This window comes from Electrona antarctica, assembly GCF_951216825.1.
Source record: "Electrona antarctica genome assembly, chromosome: 6".
NCBI classification, from domain to species: Eukaryota; Metazoa; Chordata; class Actinopteri; order Myctophiformes; family Myctophidae; genus Electrona; species Electrona antarctica.
In genome coordinates, this window is record NC_136811.1 from 6,346,760 (window position 1) to 6,364,190 (window position 17,431).

General features: G+C 44.6%; 1 protein-coding gene across 1 annotated transcript in view; it reads left to right on the top strand.

The window, feature by feature from the left end:
- Positions 1-17,431, top strand: part of LOC306924418 (inter-alpha-trypsin inhibitor heavy chain H3-like) — a gene marked incomplete at its 5' end in the record, with an annotated part of 85,741 nt that overhangs the window by 15,506 nt on the left and 52,804 nt on the right. The window contains one exon of the mRNA XM_079502912.1: positions 1,520-1,581. Coding sequence (XP_079359038.1) covers positions 1,520-1,581 — 62 coding nt within the window. The remainder of the gene's footprint in view (positions 1-1,519; positions 1,582-17,431) is intronic.

Below are 17,431 nucleotides of genomic sequence, written 5' to 3' on the forward strand. Positions count from 1 at the left end.
ATGGAGTTCTGACATTCCATATCGTCGCTATTCTCGCCCTCAGGGCGTCTTACTTACCTTAAAAATAAAAATAAAATAAATAAATAAATATATATATATAAATGCCATTATATATATATATATATATATATATATATATATATATATATGCCCTATAAATATATATATAAATATATATGCCCTATATGACCTTTATGTATATTTGTTTAAAAAAAATCACTCGTCCAATCCACCAAACAAGAGTCAATTATTTGAGACAAGTATTTCGGGGCTTGGCCGTACCTGTCATTTTTTCGTCGTGTTCAAACAACACATTTTTCTTATGTTTTGTTTTTTTGTTCATCACATCACATCACATCACATCACATGCAACATATGGTGAAGTATTGTACTGTAGTGCAGGTAATTGCAACCACCACTGATCTTGTGAAAAATGAAAATGGGCCTGCCAAATATTCTAAACTTTCCACGAATCTGCCAATAATCCTATTCTTTGAGACACACATACAAGATTTAGCCGGGTCAAACAAAGAATCAAGGAATCCCCTATTGGCTCATACTATATGTGTAGGCAGAAGAATGGCAACAGCAGAATAAGCTGTTTTGGGGTGGATATGATTTGTGAGTACGTATGTGTGTGCGTGCACTGACTGCACTCATACTTCATTCCACCCCTGCACAAGTGATCCACTTGGGCCACCCCATGAAGTCTGGAGGACACACCACCAGAAGACAGTTGGACAGATCGGCCCGGCTGTGTCGGGGGTACGGGGGGGTCAAAAGGCTCATGGAGAGTCACTGCCACCCAATCAATCCAATCAAGCCTGAGTGAATGGCAGCTTGTTCACTGGCCACACACAGGTGTGGGAGGCTACATAAGTAGGCCTAAGCTACACTCATTTCCTCATGCCCACTAAACCGTAGCTGCCTGTCGCCTCCCAAACCTAAACCACCAGAACCACCACCCTTCCTCAGCCCTCGAATAACTGTGTGCCTCGTAAGCCCGGCCGTCCATCATTTATCCACTGTTTGTTCCCCCCTGCACACTTTATTATGGACTACACATAATGATGTTTGTGCTGTTGCTTGACCACTAGTCATTGGTCAGACAGTCATTAGTCTGACATCCACAATCCACATCTCAAACCCTAACCTAAACATAACCGCAAGCACGGGAGCAGCGTGTTCGAGCGGTAGTCCGACCATTGTCTAATCTTAGTGCGCATCCCGGCCAGTTTATTTGTTTGTATCTGAAATTATCTACAGTGCATTTAAGTTATATTTGTTCCCTTTGGTTCATTACTTATTGAATATATGCTTCAACTGTTTATTATATTTAAGATTATTTAATGCTTTAATTCATTACATGGCATTCTGATTCATGATTATTATGAATGATTTGGCCATGAATGATTTAATTGACTCTATTCTGAAGATTTATTTAGTATTTTAGTATTATGGACAGTTTATGATTTAGTTTAAATTTACATAACAGTCTGTCCATTTTGTGAACATACAGACTCAAGGCCGGCACTGCACTCCCTGTGGTGGTGTGGAACGCGTGTGCCGAATTTGACAGACGTACGTACACACACACACACACACACACACACACACACACACACACACACACACACACACACACACACACACACACACACACACACACATTGAGACCTTATTGAGATGTAGTGGTAGAAGTACAGTACTTCACATTTAGTTACTTTCCACTGCTGACTATCATTATGTGAGTGCAACTAATTATTATTACATTATTAATTGAGTAAAAAGTAGGACTACAATAATTTCCCCCACCTTGAGATGTAGTGGTAGAAGTACAGTACTTAGTATTTAGTTACTTTCCACAGTTGACTATCATTGTGTGCATGAGTTCAGATTGTAAGTTGATGAATATGTCTGTACAGTACAGCATCAGCAGCACAGACAACATGGAACTAATGATAATGAATTCATTTAGATAGAGGATCATTTTGTGACTATGTCTAGAAATGTGCTGACGCCTAAACATATTATACAACCATCTCCATTATTCAATGAAGCAGATCACCTCCATGCAAATGTGTGTGTGTGTGTGTGTGTGTGTGTGTGTGTGTGTATGTGTGTGTGTGTGTGTGTGTGTGTGTGTGTGTGTGTGTGTGTGTGTGTGTGTGTGTGTGTGTGTGTGTGTGTGTGTGTGTGTGTGTGTGTGTGTGTGTTGTAGTGGGAACCTTAACTCATAATCAAAGTGTAATGAAGTCGAAGTCCAGAACCAAATAAAGGGTTAAAAGTGTTGGTAACACAATCACGGGTTTAATCAAGAGCGCTCCTGGAGACTGCCATCCACACGAATGTATCATGACATCTCCCAATCACAGGTTGACACCCTCTCTTATACATGTCGAGAGTTCTCAAAATAAGAAACACATGGTTGGAAAAGAACAGGACACTCATTTAACACATGACTTTATATGGTCTTTTCCAGTCTGCTAGAATTCACACAAATAGGCTTTTGACTGCTGGTAACAGGTGGAAGATGGCTTCCTGTTCTACCTCTGTGAGCAGTTGCCTTACATGGATTGAAATGTCATTTTCCCATTACAATCCCCCCTCTGGCCATTTCTCATGGCCATTTGACAGTATGACATTTTAAGCACTTCACATTTATTTATCTGACAACAAGTCTAGGCGAAAACCTTATTAATTCTTCATTTTTCTATTTAAGGAAATTCCTAAACGGCCCCCATGAGAGGTTTGTTTTGTTTGTTTTGTTTTCTCTCTACTTTTTTGAGCGACCACCATTCCGGCCTGAAGTCAGATAATTACAATGTATTTTCTTTTTACACAATAACAGGGGAAACACTTTGAATCAGTTACCATGAGTCTGTTAACTTACATTTTCTCATTTTAACTTTAAATAAAATCACCTCACATCTATAGAGAAATATACCAATAAAGTTTTAGGCACATCTATAATTAATTTAAACAGATAAAATTAAACACATCTAGCATTGAATTAGACAGATAAACTTAAACACATCTAGAATTAATTTTAGAACAATGAAATTAAACACATCTAGAATTAAATTAGAAAGATAAACTTAAACACATCTAGAATTAATTTTTAGAACAATGAATTTAAACACATCTAGAATTAAATTTTTAGAACAATGAATTTAAACACATCTAGACTTAAATTAGAATTAACCCCAAACCATTATCCCCCATCAGAAACACCACCCACATCCCCACTTCTCCTATAGTTTAAACAATATTACTATTGTTGAAAGGTGGTACCCATTGTTGCCTTACCGGTTGGATTATTACTTCAGGTGCTGGTCCAACAATTTTTGACATTACTGCTCGAATGCAAGTTGAAATGCAAACAAACACTAAAAGTAGTACCATCACCGTCATGACAATCAAAATCAGTGTACGTGTCCAAGTGTTTCCAATCCCTCCAAACCAATCCTCAAACAGTCCCCAGAATAGCCCCCCATGATTTTTGTGCAACTCCTGCACCCCCATCTGGGTATCATTGTGGAGTCTAGCGATTGCTTGTGAGGGATCGGAAACATAGCTACAACATTCTGTACCAATTACCTTACATGCCCCACCTTTACTTGCAAGCATAACATCCAAAACCATCCTATTCTGTAAGGTAATAATCTTTATTTCATTCACTTCAAGTGCCAAAGCTGACACGGCTGTGTCGGAGTCATTCATGTGTTTCTCTAAGACAGTTGACAGGGCTTCAAGTTCGTTCTGTGTATTGTAGACTCCGTAATTAGGGATTATTACACCTAGGATTTTCTGCCACCAATTTAGTGTATGTTTTTTACGAGTCGTTTTCCTCATGTGCTCAGAGTATAAAGTTTGGATTTCTGTCATATTTACTTTTCTAATCATTGGGATAACGCGGGCCAAATAACACAGACCTTGGCTATTTGAAGGTAGATGCGTGTACGCCTTTCCCCCACACACAGCATAAACTTTTTCTGGTAAGTAGGATGGGCGACTAAGATTGGTTATCATTATAGTTTCACTTTCACAAGAACTTTCACCTACAGGTACATTAATTTTGTTGATCTGTCCCGTAAAACAGTACTTTACATTTGCTGCCTGCAGAATGGGCATAATTTTACATGCAGATGAAGACCGGAAGATAATTTTAGTTTGTACGTGCTTCTGACAATCATAAGGCTGACATGTCATCTTTCCAGATATTTGAGGTGTCTTTCCTCTAGGGTCAAATAGTATTTCAGAATAGCAATTAAGGAAGGGTCTAGACTTCATTTGTGTACATGCAACTAAATCCGGATTTTGTATAGTACAATTTGTTTGACCATGGATTGTTTCAACCTTGAATAAAAACTCCCCAGTCTCGTTTCCCACAGTCCCAGATTTTCTCACAGTCCCAGATTGTAATGCCCCCACCCGTAATATCACAGTTTTATTGAATCCCAGGGGTAACTTCTCTCTATTCACCCCCGCTGCTATGAACTCAAGCACTTTTGCATATTGACTCCATGGGTTAACCGTTATAAACACTCCTATTTGTCTGTATCGGCTTCCAGGATTAAGCCCCAGATTCTTTCCCTTGTGGCACTCGTGATCCCATAGTACGTGGTCATCACTCAACCCTTGCCAATCATACTGTAGCCATTCATCTCTTGTCAGTGGGATACTCATCCACAATGGTGCAGTCGTACTAGTTGGTAAATGTTGACAAATCCAACAATTTGTGTAATTCATCTGTACCGCGAAACTCAGCGTCATTGACATGGCCAAGTTAGGGTGATGGATGTCCCGCCGGACTCTGTCTTTCACTGACCCTGAAAATTGGGGTTTTGGTTTCGGTCCTGGATCCTCCCCCCTCGTCCACACCCACACTGCCAGGCACAGAGTGAGACCAGCTGCCATCATGATCCAGGAGACCTTGGAAGGGTTATTCTTGGATGTATATATGGGTGTCATTGTTTTCTTTCCTCCAATATACTCACGACGCAGGCACATACTGGTCAGTGTGGGGTAGTGGATGGGTGTCGATCGAATCGTCTGCAGTGAGAGGCGTGAATCCAGGTATCCCTCTCAGCAACTTTCACTGCCGTTGGTGTGATGAGAAGAACTTGGTAGGGGCCTAGCCAGCGCGGTTGATACCAGTACTGCCGGCGTAGGTCCTTCACCACCACCCACTCGCCTGGCTCCAGGTTGTGCAACTGCCCTGCCTTGGGGTCCGGTAGCGCTGCCTTCACCTTTGGATAAATATCCCTTAGGACTTTGTTAAGTGCGAGACAATATTTAATCATCTCGTCGTCAATATTCATTAATGTCATTCTACTCTGTGGGAAAGGCATGTTAGTCATTCTCATTGGTCTGCCCATTAAAATTTCATAAGGGGACAGACCAAGTGTCGCATGTGTACGTCCTCTCATGTACATTAAGGCCAGAGGAAGCAGCTGTACCCATGTCAGATTTGTTTCAGCCATCAATTTAGTCAATTTATTCTTCAAAGTCTGGTTAGCCCGCTCCACTGGGGCGGCTGATTTTGGATGATAAGAACAATGCCTCTTTAAATCAAATTGAAGGTTTTCTGCAAGACTCTGGATCACTTTGTTTACAAAATGAGAACCATTATCCGAACCCAATTTACTACAAAGCCCCCATCTTGGAAAAATATGCCGTAATAGGATATCGGCCACTGTTTTGGCACTCTCATCGCGACATGGGTAACATTCCACCCATCTCGACCACATGTCCACAATAACTAGAGCATATTTGTAACGCTGACATGGGTTCAATGTGATGAAATCCATCATAAGATATTCAAAAGGCCCATCCGGTTTTGGTTGGGCCGACATTGGCACAACTAGGCCTCGTCCGATATTATATGTCATGCAAATTACACATTTTGAACAAAACCGGTCAGCGTAGGTTGTAAACCCTGGGGCAAACCAGTATTTGTTTACAAGGTCAGTCATCTTAGTTTTAGATGAGTGATCTTGTCCATGTGAGATTTTAGCCAAATAAGGGAACACGTTTCTTGGCATGGCTGGGAGACCTGAAAGGTCCACCCAGATGCCAGTGTCTGTGTCAAGTGTGCACTTTTTCTTCCATAGTGCTTTTTCTCGTGCGTCCGCTCCTGTCTGTAACAAAGAGACATCATTAATAGAAAAAGGGTCCACTTGAGCTGGGAGCACTGCCATTTGTAGCACGGTTGCAACTGGGGATACGGCGGTGGCCTTGGCAATTTTATCAGCAAATGCATTCCCCCGTGATACAGGGTCTGATGCTCGAGTGTGAGCTTGGCACTTACAAACAGCTATTGTTTTAGGTAACATAATAGCTGCTAACAAATTCTTTACCAACACGTGGTGTGCAATAGGCTTGCCTGAAGATGTAAGGAACCCTCTGTGCTCCCATATTGCATGGAAATCATGACAGACACTAAAACAATATTTACTGTCTGTGTAGATGGTCACCGTCTTACCTGCCGCGAGGACACATGCCCTAGTCAACGCAAATAATTCTGCAGCCTGACTTGATAAGTGTGTTGGTAGTTTAGCACTTTCAATGATTGAGGTGTCTGAACAAACAGCATAGGCCACTAGTGGCACTCCGGTGTCTTTACACCGCTGTGCTGAACCGTCCACATACCAGATTATGTCGGAATTTGGCAACTCACTGTCTGTCAGATCTATTCTTGGCTTTGACATGACATCCACTAATTGTATGCATGCATGCGGTTCCCCATCATCATCTGTAGGAAGGAGATTAGCAGGGTTAAAGACTGTACATCTTTTCAAAGTGACATGAGCCATGGTTAATAACACATTCTGGTAGTGTAAAAGGCGTGCCGGCGTCAAATGTGCAGTTCGTGCCTGCGAAATCAATGCATGTACTGCATGTGAGACATGGACAGTTAAAGGATGCATTGCCACTATGTCAGCTGTTGCTAAGACAGCTGTGGTGGCGGCTTCGACAGCCCTGAGGCATGGGACTAACCCTCTGGCCACACTATCTAAACGTTTGGAATAATAACCCACTGGCCGTTGCCTGTCACCATGAGTCTGTGTCAATACTGCAGACATGAAACCCTCTCTTTCTGCAACAAACAAATGGAAAGGTTTGTCATAATTAGGCAGACCAAGACATGGGGATTTAGTTAAAGCCTGCTTAAGGACTGTCAGGGCACCTATTGCCTCAGTTGTCCATTCTAGGTGGTCTGACATAGCTAATTTTTTCCCACCATAGATCAAAGCGGACAATGGTTCTGTTATTTCCGCGAAGTCCTGAATCCACGGCCTGCAGTAGCCAGCAACACCTAGGAGTGACATCAGCTGCTGCTTATTTGTTGCTTGAGGAATGGCTAAAATAGCACTCACCCTGTCTGGCCCTAAACTGCGTCCATCTGGTGTGATAATGTGACCTAGGTATTTGACCTCTTGTTTCACAATTTGCAGTTTATCTTTAGAAACTCGGTGTCCGTTCTCAGCAAGGAACTGTAACAGGGCGATGGTGTCCCCTTCACACGCTATTTTTGAATTACTGCATAAAAGCAAATCATCCACATATCCTATTAAAATGCTTCCATTCGGAGGCACAAAAGCCTCAAGATTAGTTGACATTGCCTCTGAAAATAGTGTTGGACTAGCCGAATAACCTTGTGGCATCACGGTCCACGTCCATTTTTTACCCTTGAAAGTAAACGCAAACCAAAATTGGCTATCTGGATGGACTTTCAAACTGAAATAAGCATTCGCCAAATCACACACCGTAAAATAACATGCAGTCGCTGGGACCTGTGACATTATAGTCACCACATTTGGAACCACTGGGGCTGGTGCGTACACCGCCTCATTAATTATGCGTAAATCTTGGACAAATCTCCATGCCCCAGACGCTTTCCTAATCGGAAGGATGGGACTATTGCAGGGAGAACTTGGACATTCTATGATCGCTCCCCTAGCAACCAAGGAGGCGTGTACTTCTGCTATCCCAATTTCTGCCTCTTTACTTAAAGGGTACTGGGCCTTATACGGCCTAAATGTTGATTTAGGAGAGACAATAACGGGCTTTGCGTTTTTTATACAACCTATGTCATACTTGTCTTTTGCCCACAAAATGTCTGGCACCTGTGCAAGTAATGAGGATGTCTGCTCTGGGGTGTTATCTAACACCAATAGTTCTGACCCTGACAGCGTCTGAGACACCCCACCTTGCTGGTTGCCCATTGCTCCGTAGACTCAGGGAAAAACACAAAAGAGAAAAGAAACAGAAATTAGAGCAGAGTCAACCACTACCTCATAAAGTCCTGGGCTCACACTGAGTACATTTGTGTTTTCACACTTAATTCTTTCTTCTTTTCCACAATTGTCACACGTGGAATCACAGATATTTGCAGCCCTAGGGACTTGCAGTACTAATTACAGATTTGTTTGTTCAGCCGTGGCTTGCTACAGGATGACCTCGTTCATACCATGCATGTCTCAGGCATACGTCACCCTTTACAAATCCTATTGTTCAGTCTCACACACATAAACACACTTCCCCAAATCCATGTATACATATGTCCCCCCTTTTTTTTTTTTTCTTTTTTTTTTCAGCACATATATACACAATACAGGATACCCGTACGAAGCCTATACTCTTTCCCTAGACAAGTATTGTAATAGTGTCAATGTCTACCTAATTTACACCCAAGACCTCGAGTCGGCATCAGGGATTAAATTAAACGGGATACACCCCTGAATTCCACCCAAAATATATTTGCACCCGCTGATATTGGAAATCACCCGAAAAATGGACCATATAGTCAAAACGTTTTGCCTCAGTATGTACTGATATAAAATATATAACCAAAAACGTGAACGAGATGTTACATCGGCATGTCGATTATCGATATATGGACTCCAATGGATCACCTTAAAAACACTTATATGCGGACTATAACTACGGAACTCTACTACCAAGAAAATATCTATACCAGTGAAATTTTCGGACTATGTACCATACACTTTTAAATATTGACGAGGGACTGTCACCACTCGGAGTATTTACCATACACTTTTAAATATTGACGAGGGACTGTCACCACTCGGAGTATTTACCACACACTTTTAAGACGAGGGACTGTCACCACTCGGAGTATTTACCATACACTTTTAAATATTGACGAGGGACTGTCACCACTCGGAACATTTACATTTACCAAAAACTAATCATCCTATTTTACGGATTGTATCACAACACTTTCTTACCTTAAAAGACGTGGTCACCTGCCCATCCAACACCTCCAAGTCCACGGAACGGCACGTCACTGCGTTTGAGTAGCGCGTATTTGCCTTGCTGCAGCTGATTCAATGAAAAAAGAGTGTGCGGACGGACAGAATGACACGACCCTTGCTCACTTGCGTCATAAATGTAGTGGGAACCTTAACTCATAATCAAAGTGTAATGAAGTCGAAGTCCAGAACCAAATAAAGGGTTAAAAGTGTTGGTAACACAATCACGGGTTTAATCAAGAGCGCTCCTGGAGACTGCCATCCACACGAATGTATCATGACATCTCCCAATCACAGGTTGACACCCTCTCTTATACATGTCGAGAGTTCTCAAAATAAGAAACACATGGTTGGAAAAGAACAGGACACTCATTTAACACATGACTTTATATGGTCTTTTCCAGTCTGCTAGAATTCACACAAATAGGCTTTTGACTGCTGGTAACAGGTGGAAGATGGCTTCCTGTTCTACCTCTGTGAGCAGTTGCCTTACATGGATTGAAATGTCATTTTCCCATTACAGTGTGTGTGTGTGTGTGTGTGTGTGTGTGTGTGGTCAAGGCCATTGTCTTTATTGCAGTGGTTAGTTTGCCTAAGTGTGTGTGCGTGCGTGCGTGCGTGCGTGCGTGCGTGCGTGCGTGCGTGCGTGCGTGCGTGCGTGCGTGCGTGCGGGACACGCTATACAATATGTAGTGCGGGTCTCTGCTTCATCTCTCTCTCTCTCTCTCTCTCTCTCTCTCTCATATACCATATGAGTGTCCTGTAAGTCCATATGGGCTGGGCTTAAGCATGACACTTAAAGAATCAATCAATCAATCAATCAATCAATCAATCAATCAAACGCATTGGACCAAACCTCTTAACTCCATTGGACCTTCAAACTGTCTGCTAAAACAGCTAACTCCACCACCTCTCTCCTTCTCTTGCTTATAATTGACAATATCTAAAGTCACAACACCAACTTTGATGAGGCAGTATTGCATTGTTTAAAAAAATATAAGGTTTTATTATTTCCCTTAAAACGTATATTTTTCATTTCCTGAAAAATGAACATTTTGGAGTTATGAGGTTTCCTCCGGACAGCAGAGATATTATGTTGACACAATTAGACTACAGAAAGCAGAATGATACCGACCTTAATGTACAGTAGACCTTTAGCAGACACTCTCATCCAGGATGATAGATTTACAAGTGCAAGGTCAAATTCAAAGGCACTAACCTGAGAGGCAACCAAGTTTATTTGTATAGCAAATTTAAACAACAAGGACATTCAAGATGCTTTTCATAAAACAATCATTAAGGCGGACACAGAGCATTAAGACCAAACTCATTATGTAAGGAAGGACACATGAACACGATAAAAAAGAGAACTTAAAACAAAACAGACAAATAAGATCACAATTTGCGTCCTGACTTTGGTCTTCTACTGATTTAGCCATATAGGCCTACCTATTTATTTTAAGTTTATTTAATGGAAAAGCCATTCATTATTTTGTGTTGGCCTGTCATAAATTACAATGTGAAGCAATTGAAAGAGATATGTGCTCACTGCTCAGCTATATATTTAATGTAAATTTGTTTATTTCATGAATGTTTTTATTCAAAAGAGAGAAAATGTACTGTAGCAAATTACTTTGATTACAATTGTGTCATTGACAGATTAGAAATGAAAGGCAGAGGCCATAAAATAGTTCACATTGCACTTGTCTTTTCATACGTTATGTGGAAATGAAGCAAATAAAAGAGTTAGTTATCAAGTATCATTAATGTCATCATTTTATCAACCGTGGCCACTTGTCATTGTTGTAATGTGTCCCACAGGTTCATCTATTTGAGTATCCCAGCTGTAGAAGCTCACATAATTATCCTTGTAGTTCTAGTGCTCAGAGTGAGAGGCCCTGCTGCTACAACACTATAAACTGTTACTTTTCAGGAAATGGAACAAAATGCAAAAATAGCAGATCAAAAGCTCAAAATGTGTTGCGTCGACTGACACTGACAAAATAGGGTATTTAATGTATGGAGGAAGGGAAACATTAAAAGTTAAAATATGGAGATTAGCAACCACATGTACTGCACATATATGACACAAATAAATGTAGATAAATGATCACACATTGTATAACTTCGCTGTCCGGCAGGAACCAGCCTACTCCATTTTTCAGGTTTTTTTTTTTTTTTTCATGAATCAATGCTATTGAATACCCTTTACGTCTGTGTGTTGGTTAAAGGGATTGTGACGTAAAAAAAAAGGTTTTTGTATTTTTTCTTATTTTTTAGGTCTTTTCTATGGTCTGGGGTTTTCTGGCTCAAATAAGTGCTCTGATTTTCCAGGTGTTTGTGATGTCACAGCCTCCAAATCCCATATATGTCAATGGGATTTACCAGCAGATGTCACTGATTTCACTGTTTTGCCTGTTTTCATTGCAGCTCAAAAGGCTTCCAACCCCCAGATAAAACTCCAGACCACAGAAACTCCACTGAATCAGGTTTTTTGGGTGTAATTGAGGTCATAATATATAAAACCTAAAATAAAAAATAAATGAAAATGAACATCATGAAACCATGAACCAATGAATAGTATTAAAAAGAGCTGGCCTCAAACTAGTTGTCTGCTAACTGCTAACTCCGCCCCCTCTCCCCCTTTCATGCAATATATAAAGTCACAATACCAACACAAGGTATTCTTCATTTCTTGAATTAAAAAAATAAATAATAATAATTAATTTCCTGAAAAATGAACATTTAGGAGCTGGTGTCTGCCCGACAGCAGAGATATCTACATAGTACTGCAGTAGCGTAGCTCTATATATAAATGACCACACATTGACTATGTGCCTGCAGTGCAGGCCTACCATTCCTCATGGCTGTTTTGCTGGGGTTTTGATGCAGAGGAAGTTCCTTCTCTCCATGCAGTCCCTGATCTGCCACTGGGTGCTGTGGTCTTTGGGTAGGGTTCCACAGTGCCGCCCCCAGGCCGGACACGGTGCCAGGTTCTGGTACTGCTGTGGTTCCCCGTCCACCCAGAGCCACTGGCCCGCCAGGAAACGCAGAGCTGTCCACACCTGGGGACAACATGGAAGGCAAAGGAGGTCAAACATCTTCCCTCAAGTGTTACTGTGCTTTAATTATAGGATCTAGTCAACCTTACTTTTATTTTCCAAGCTGTTTGTTCCTATGATATCTTTAAGTCATTTAATTAGACATTATTTTATATTCTGAATACAAAACTTTATTGCCAATATTGATGTTAAAGTGTTAAAGTTATTGTTAGGGTTAAGGCAAGATAAAACATTAAAACATATATGCATTCTGCATTTGTTATATTTTGTATTCCGTTACATATATCACCCCAGTCCTCTACGACCTCCACTGGCAACCTGTCAAACAGGGAGTCCACTATAAAATGCTGCTCACCACCTACAAGGCACTGCACAACCTGTAGCTGGCTCCCCCCTATAGCTCTCTGCCCTCCTCCAGCCACATGTCCCGTCCCGTTCCCTCAGGTCCAGTGATGCCGACCTCCTGGAGGTCCCCAAGACCAAGCGCCGAGCCTGGGGAAACAGGGCCTTCTCTGTGGCTGCCCCCTCCCTCTGTGGGGCAACAGGGCCTTCTCTGTGCCTGCCCCCTCCCTCTGTGGGGCAACAGGGCCTAGTCTGTGGCTGCCCCCTCCCTCTGTGGGGCAACAGGGCCTTCCCTGTGGCTGCCCCCTCCCTCTGTGGGGCAACAGGGCCATCTCTGTGGCTGCCCCCTCCCTCTGTGGGGCAACATGGCCTAGTCTGTGGCAGCCCCCTCCCTCTGTGGGGCAACAGGGCCTAGTCTGTGGCTGCCCCCTCTCTCTGTGGGGCAACAGGGCCATCTCTGTGGCTGCCCCCTCCCTCGGAGGGGCAACAGGGCCATCTCTGTGGCTGCCCCCTCCCTCTGTGGGGCAACAGGGCCTAGTCTGTGGCTGCCCCCTCCGTCTGTGGGGCAACAGGGCCTAGTCTGTGGCTGTCCCCTCCCTCTGTGGGGCAATAGGGTCTAGTCTGTGGTTGCCCCCTCCCTCTGTGGGGCAACAGGGCCTAGTCTGTGGCTTCCCCCTCCCTCTGTGGGGCAACAGGGCCTAGTCTGTGGCTGCCCCCTCCCTCTGTGGGGCAACAGGGCCTTCTCTGTGGCCGCCCCCTCCCTCTGTGGGGCAACAGGGCCTAGTCTCTGGCTGCCACCTTCCTCTGTGGGGCAACAGGGCCTAGTCTGTGGCTGCCCCCTCCCTCTGTGGGGCAACAGGGCCATCTCTGTGGCTGCCCCTTCCCTCTGTGGGGCAACAGGGCATAGTCTGTGGCTGCCCCCTCCCTCTGTGGGGCAACAGGGCCTAGTCTGTGGCTGCCCCCTCCCTCTGTGGGGAAACGGGGCCTAGTCTGTGGCTGCCCCCTCCCTCTGTGGGGCAACAGGGCCTAGTCTGTGGCTGCCCCCTCCCTCTGTGGGGCAACAGGGCCATCTCTGTGGCTGCCCCTTCCCTCTGAGGGGCAACAGGTCCCTCTCTGTGGCTGCCCCTTCCCTCTGTGGGGCAACAGGGCCTAATCTGTGGCAGCCCCCTCCCTCTGTGGGGCAATAGGGCCTAGTCTGTGGCTGCCCCCTCCCTCTGTGGGGCAACAGGGCCTAGTCTGTGGCTGCCCCCTCCCTCTGTGGGGCCACAGGGCCTTCTCTGTGGCTGCCCCCTCCCTCTGTGGGGCAACAGGGCCATCTCTGTGGCGGCCCCCTCGCTCTGTGGGGCAACAGGGCCTAGTCTGTGGCTGCCCCCTCCCTCTGTGGGGCAACAGGGCCATCTCTGTGGCGGCCCCCTCGCTCTGTGGGGCAACAGGGCCTAGTCTGTGGCTGCCCCCTCCCTCTGTGGGGCAACAGGGCCATCTCTGTGGCGGCCCCCTCGCTCTGTGGGGCAACAGGGCCTAGTCTGTGGCTGCCCCCTCCCTCTGTGGGGCAACAGGGCCATCTCTGTGGCGGCCCCCTCGCTCTGTGGGGCAACAGGGCCTAGTCTGTGGCTGCCCCCTCCCTCTGTGGGGCAACAGGGCCTAGTCTGTGGCTGCCCCCTCCCTCTGTGGGGCAACAGGACCTAGTCTGTGGCTGCCCCCTCCCTCTGTGGGGCAACAGGGCCTTCTCTGTGACTGCCCTCTCCCTCTGTGGGGCAACAGGGCCATCTCTGTGGCTGCCCCCTCCCTCTGTGGGGCAACAGGGCCATCTCTGTGGCTGCCCCCTCCCTCTGTGGGGCAACAGGGCCATCTCGGTGGCTGCCCCCTCCCTCTGTGGGGAAACAGGGCCATCTCTGTGGCTGCCCCACCCTCTGTGGGGCAACAGGGCCATCTCTGTGGCTGCCCCTTCTCTCTGGAATGCTCTCCCCAAGCATATCAGAGACGCCCCCTCCATCCCTACCTTCAAAACCGCCCGAAAACGCACCTGTTCAGAATTGCGTTCACGAGTTGATTTTAAATTCAATTATAGTTACTTTTAGTGTTTTATTGCTATATATTGAGTTTTTTTTCTTTTTTTCCCCCTTCTCTCTCCCATGGCCCCTACACATGTAAAGCGTTTAATGGTTTAAGCCCTATCTTAAACTTTGTCATAATACGAGGTCACCGTGAAAATAACCCACAAGCTCTGAGAGTTTGTAGTTTCCATTTTCGAAGAATTTTGAGCATTTTCACCTTTACAATAAACAGGCTATGGTATAGCTTGTGGGAAAAACATAATGTAGGCATATTGTCTTTTTTTCTGTGAACAGTTAAAGAGTTTTACAATAAATCACATCTACAGTCCACGCTTGTGTTTAAACAAGAAATGATTAATACACACTGTATACCCACAGGTGACCAATGTATAAAACACATTGAGTGTAGCTGAATAAGTGTGTAGTAAGAGGTGGGTGTTTGGATCATGTCCTGAACAGAAGGTTGTGCCATGCCCTCGATTGCCTTGATAGGTCATCACCAGTGACCAGCGCTCAACGCTCACACACAAGTCATTCTGGTGACTGTATTGTATAAACAAAGTGAGTTTTGCATCAATACCCAAATTCAATCTCCACGTGTCTTCATGGATGTTGTCCACATGGCATTCTTGTTGTTGTAACAAAGGGCTGCCAGCACAAGGACATTAGAATGAAGGTCTCGTTAACGTCTGTTGACCAAATAAATTCAAATCCCTCCATTTGTATTATTTTGATTTACCCAACCCAAGCATCATGGAGACAGGACAGATTTAAATGACAAACCTTTGAATGACTTGTTTGGCTGTATTGGGTGTTGGGTGAATTACCATTGTTTTTTTTAAAGATTTGTTTTTGGCTCTTATACCTTTATTGATAGTTACAGTGAAGACGGACAGGAAAGAGACAGGGAGAGACATGCAGCAAAGGCCACACAGCCCCCTTGCACTATTTTAATTTACTTCATTTTCGTCCAACTCCAGCCCCCAACATCTGAAAGCCTGGCCACTGACAACGCAAGGTTACAGATCTCATCTGTATCATGTGATACAAATACAGCTAGAAAAAGTGCCCTTCTGGGCACAGGTCTCCACCGTGAGGATAGGAGTGTGTGTGATGTTTGGCAAAATGTTTAGGAGTAATAAAAACATGTTTTGTGTGTGTGTGTGTGTGTGTGTGTGTGTGCGTGTGTGTGTGCGTGTGTGCGTGCGTGCGTGCCGCGACTTGGCTTGTTGTAGTGCCACAATGATGCTGGTTTGAAAACGGTCAAGTGGCATTTCTTCCTCAGCCTATAGTGGAAATATGCATGCACAGTTTCACCGCAACCGGACGCTGAGTTAAGGAGTTGTGGCGATTTGTACAAAACGGGTACAAAGCGGGCTACTCCTGAAAACTTTAGAAGCCAATCGTAGCCAATCAGGATGGATTATGATAAATCAAACAAACATGACTATGGAGAGCATGGGTACCGATTTGCGTGAAAAATTCCAGGCAAAGGTTTTTCCTTGGCCTCTAGGGAGTGTGAATACAAAGTTTTACACAGATCCGTGCAGTTAGAGGTAAAAACACTAATCGGCCAGTTATAGCGTGATGAGGCCGAGTTGAAAATGTTCCAGTGGCATTTCTTCCTCGGCCTAGTGGGAATATGCGTGCACAATGTCACGGAAATCACACGATGTGTTCATGATTTGCGGCATTTTGTTTGAAACTGCGCACGCCTGTGAACTTTGGAAGCCAATATTAGCCAATCAAGATGGAGTCTGAAAAACCGCACAGCCCCGTCCTCCAGCCTCAATGTGCACTGCTTGCAAGCACCATACATTTTCTTGCACTATTTTAATTTACTTCATTTTCTAACAGGGCCTAGTCTGTGGCTGCCCCCTCCCTCTGTGGGGCAACAGGGCCTAGTCTGTGGCTCCCCCCTCCCTCTGTGGGGCAACAGGGCCATCTCTGTGGCTGCCCCCTCGCTCTGTGGGGCAACAGGGCCTAGTCTGTGGCTGCCCCCTCCCTCTGTGGGGCAACAGGGCCTAGTCTGTGGCTGCCCCCTCCCTCTGTGGGGCAACATGACCTAGTCTGTGGCTGCCCCCTCCCTCTGTGGGGCAACAGGGCCATCTCTGTGGCTGCCCCCTCCCTCTGTGGGGCAACAGGGCCATCTCTGTGGCTGCCCCCTCCCTCTGTGGGGAAACAGGGCCTTCTCTGTGGCTGCCCCTTCTCTCTGGAATGCTCTCCCCAAGCATATCAGAGACGCCCCCTCCCTCCCTACCTTCAAAACCGCCCGAAAACGCACCTGTTCAGAATTGCGTTCACGAGTTGATTTTAAATTCAATTATAGTTACTTTTAGTGTTTTATTGCTATATATTGAGGTTTTTTTTTCTTTTTTTCCCCCTTCTCTCTCCCATGGCTCCCACACATGTAAAGCGTTTAAGTGCAATATAAATCGCGGATATTATTATTAACATCGTTATTTATTATTGCATAAATAGTTCAGTCTTATTATAGGCTATTTTGAACTTGAGTAACTCAACAGACACTCAGAGCACATTGACTGCACCTGTGAGATCACTGCAGCCCAGCACTGAAACATTAATCTATATAATTAAGACTTGATTAGGAGCAGTGTGCAGGCTTGTTTTTAATATTGTCTTAAATCCACTCTTAATGCACCTGCTGTCCAGTGGATGTGCCAGTTTTATT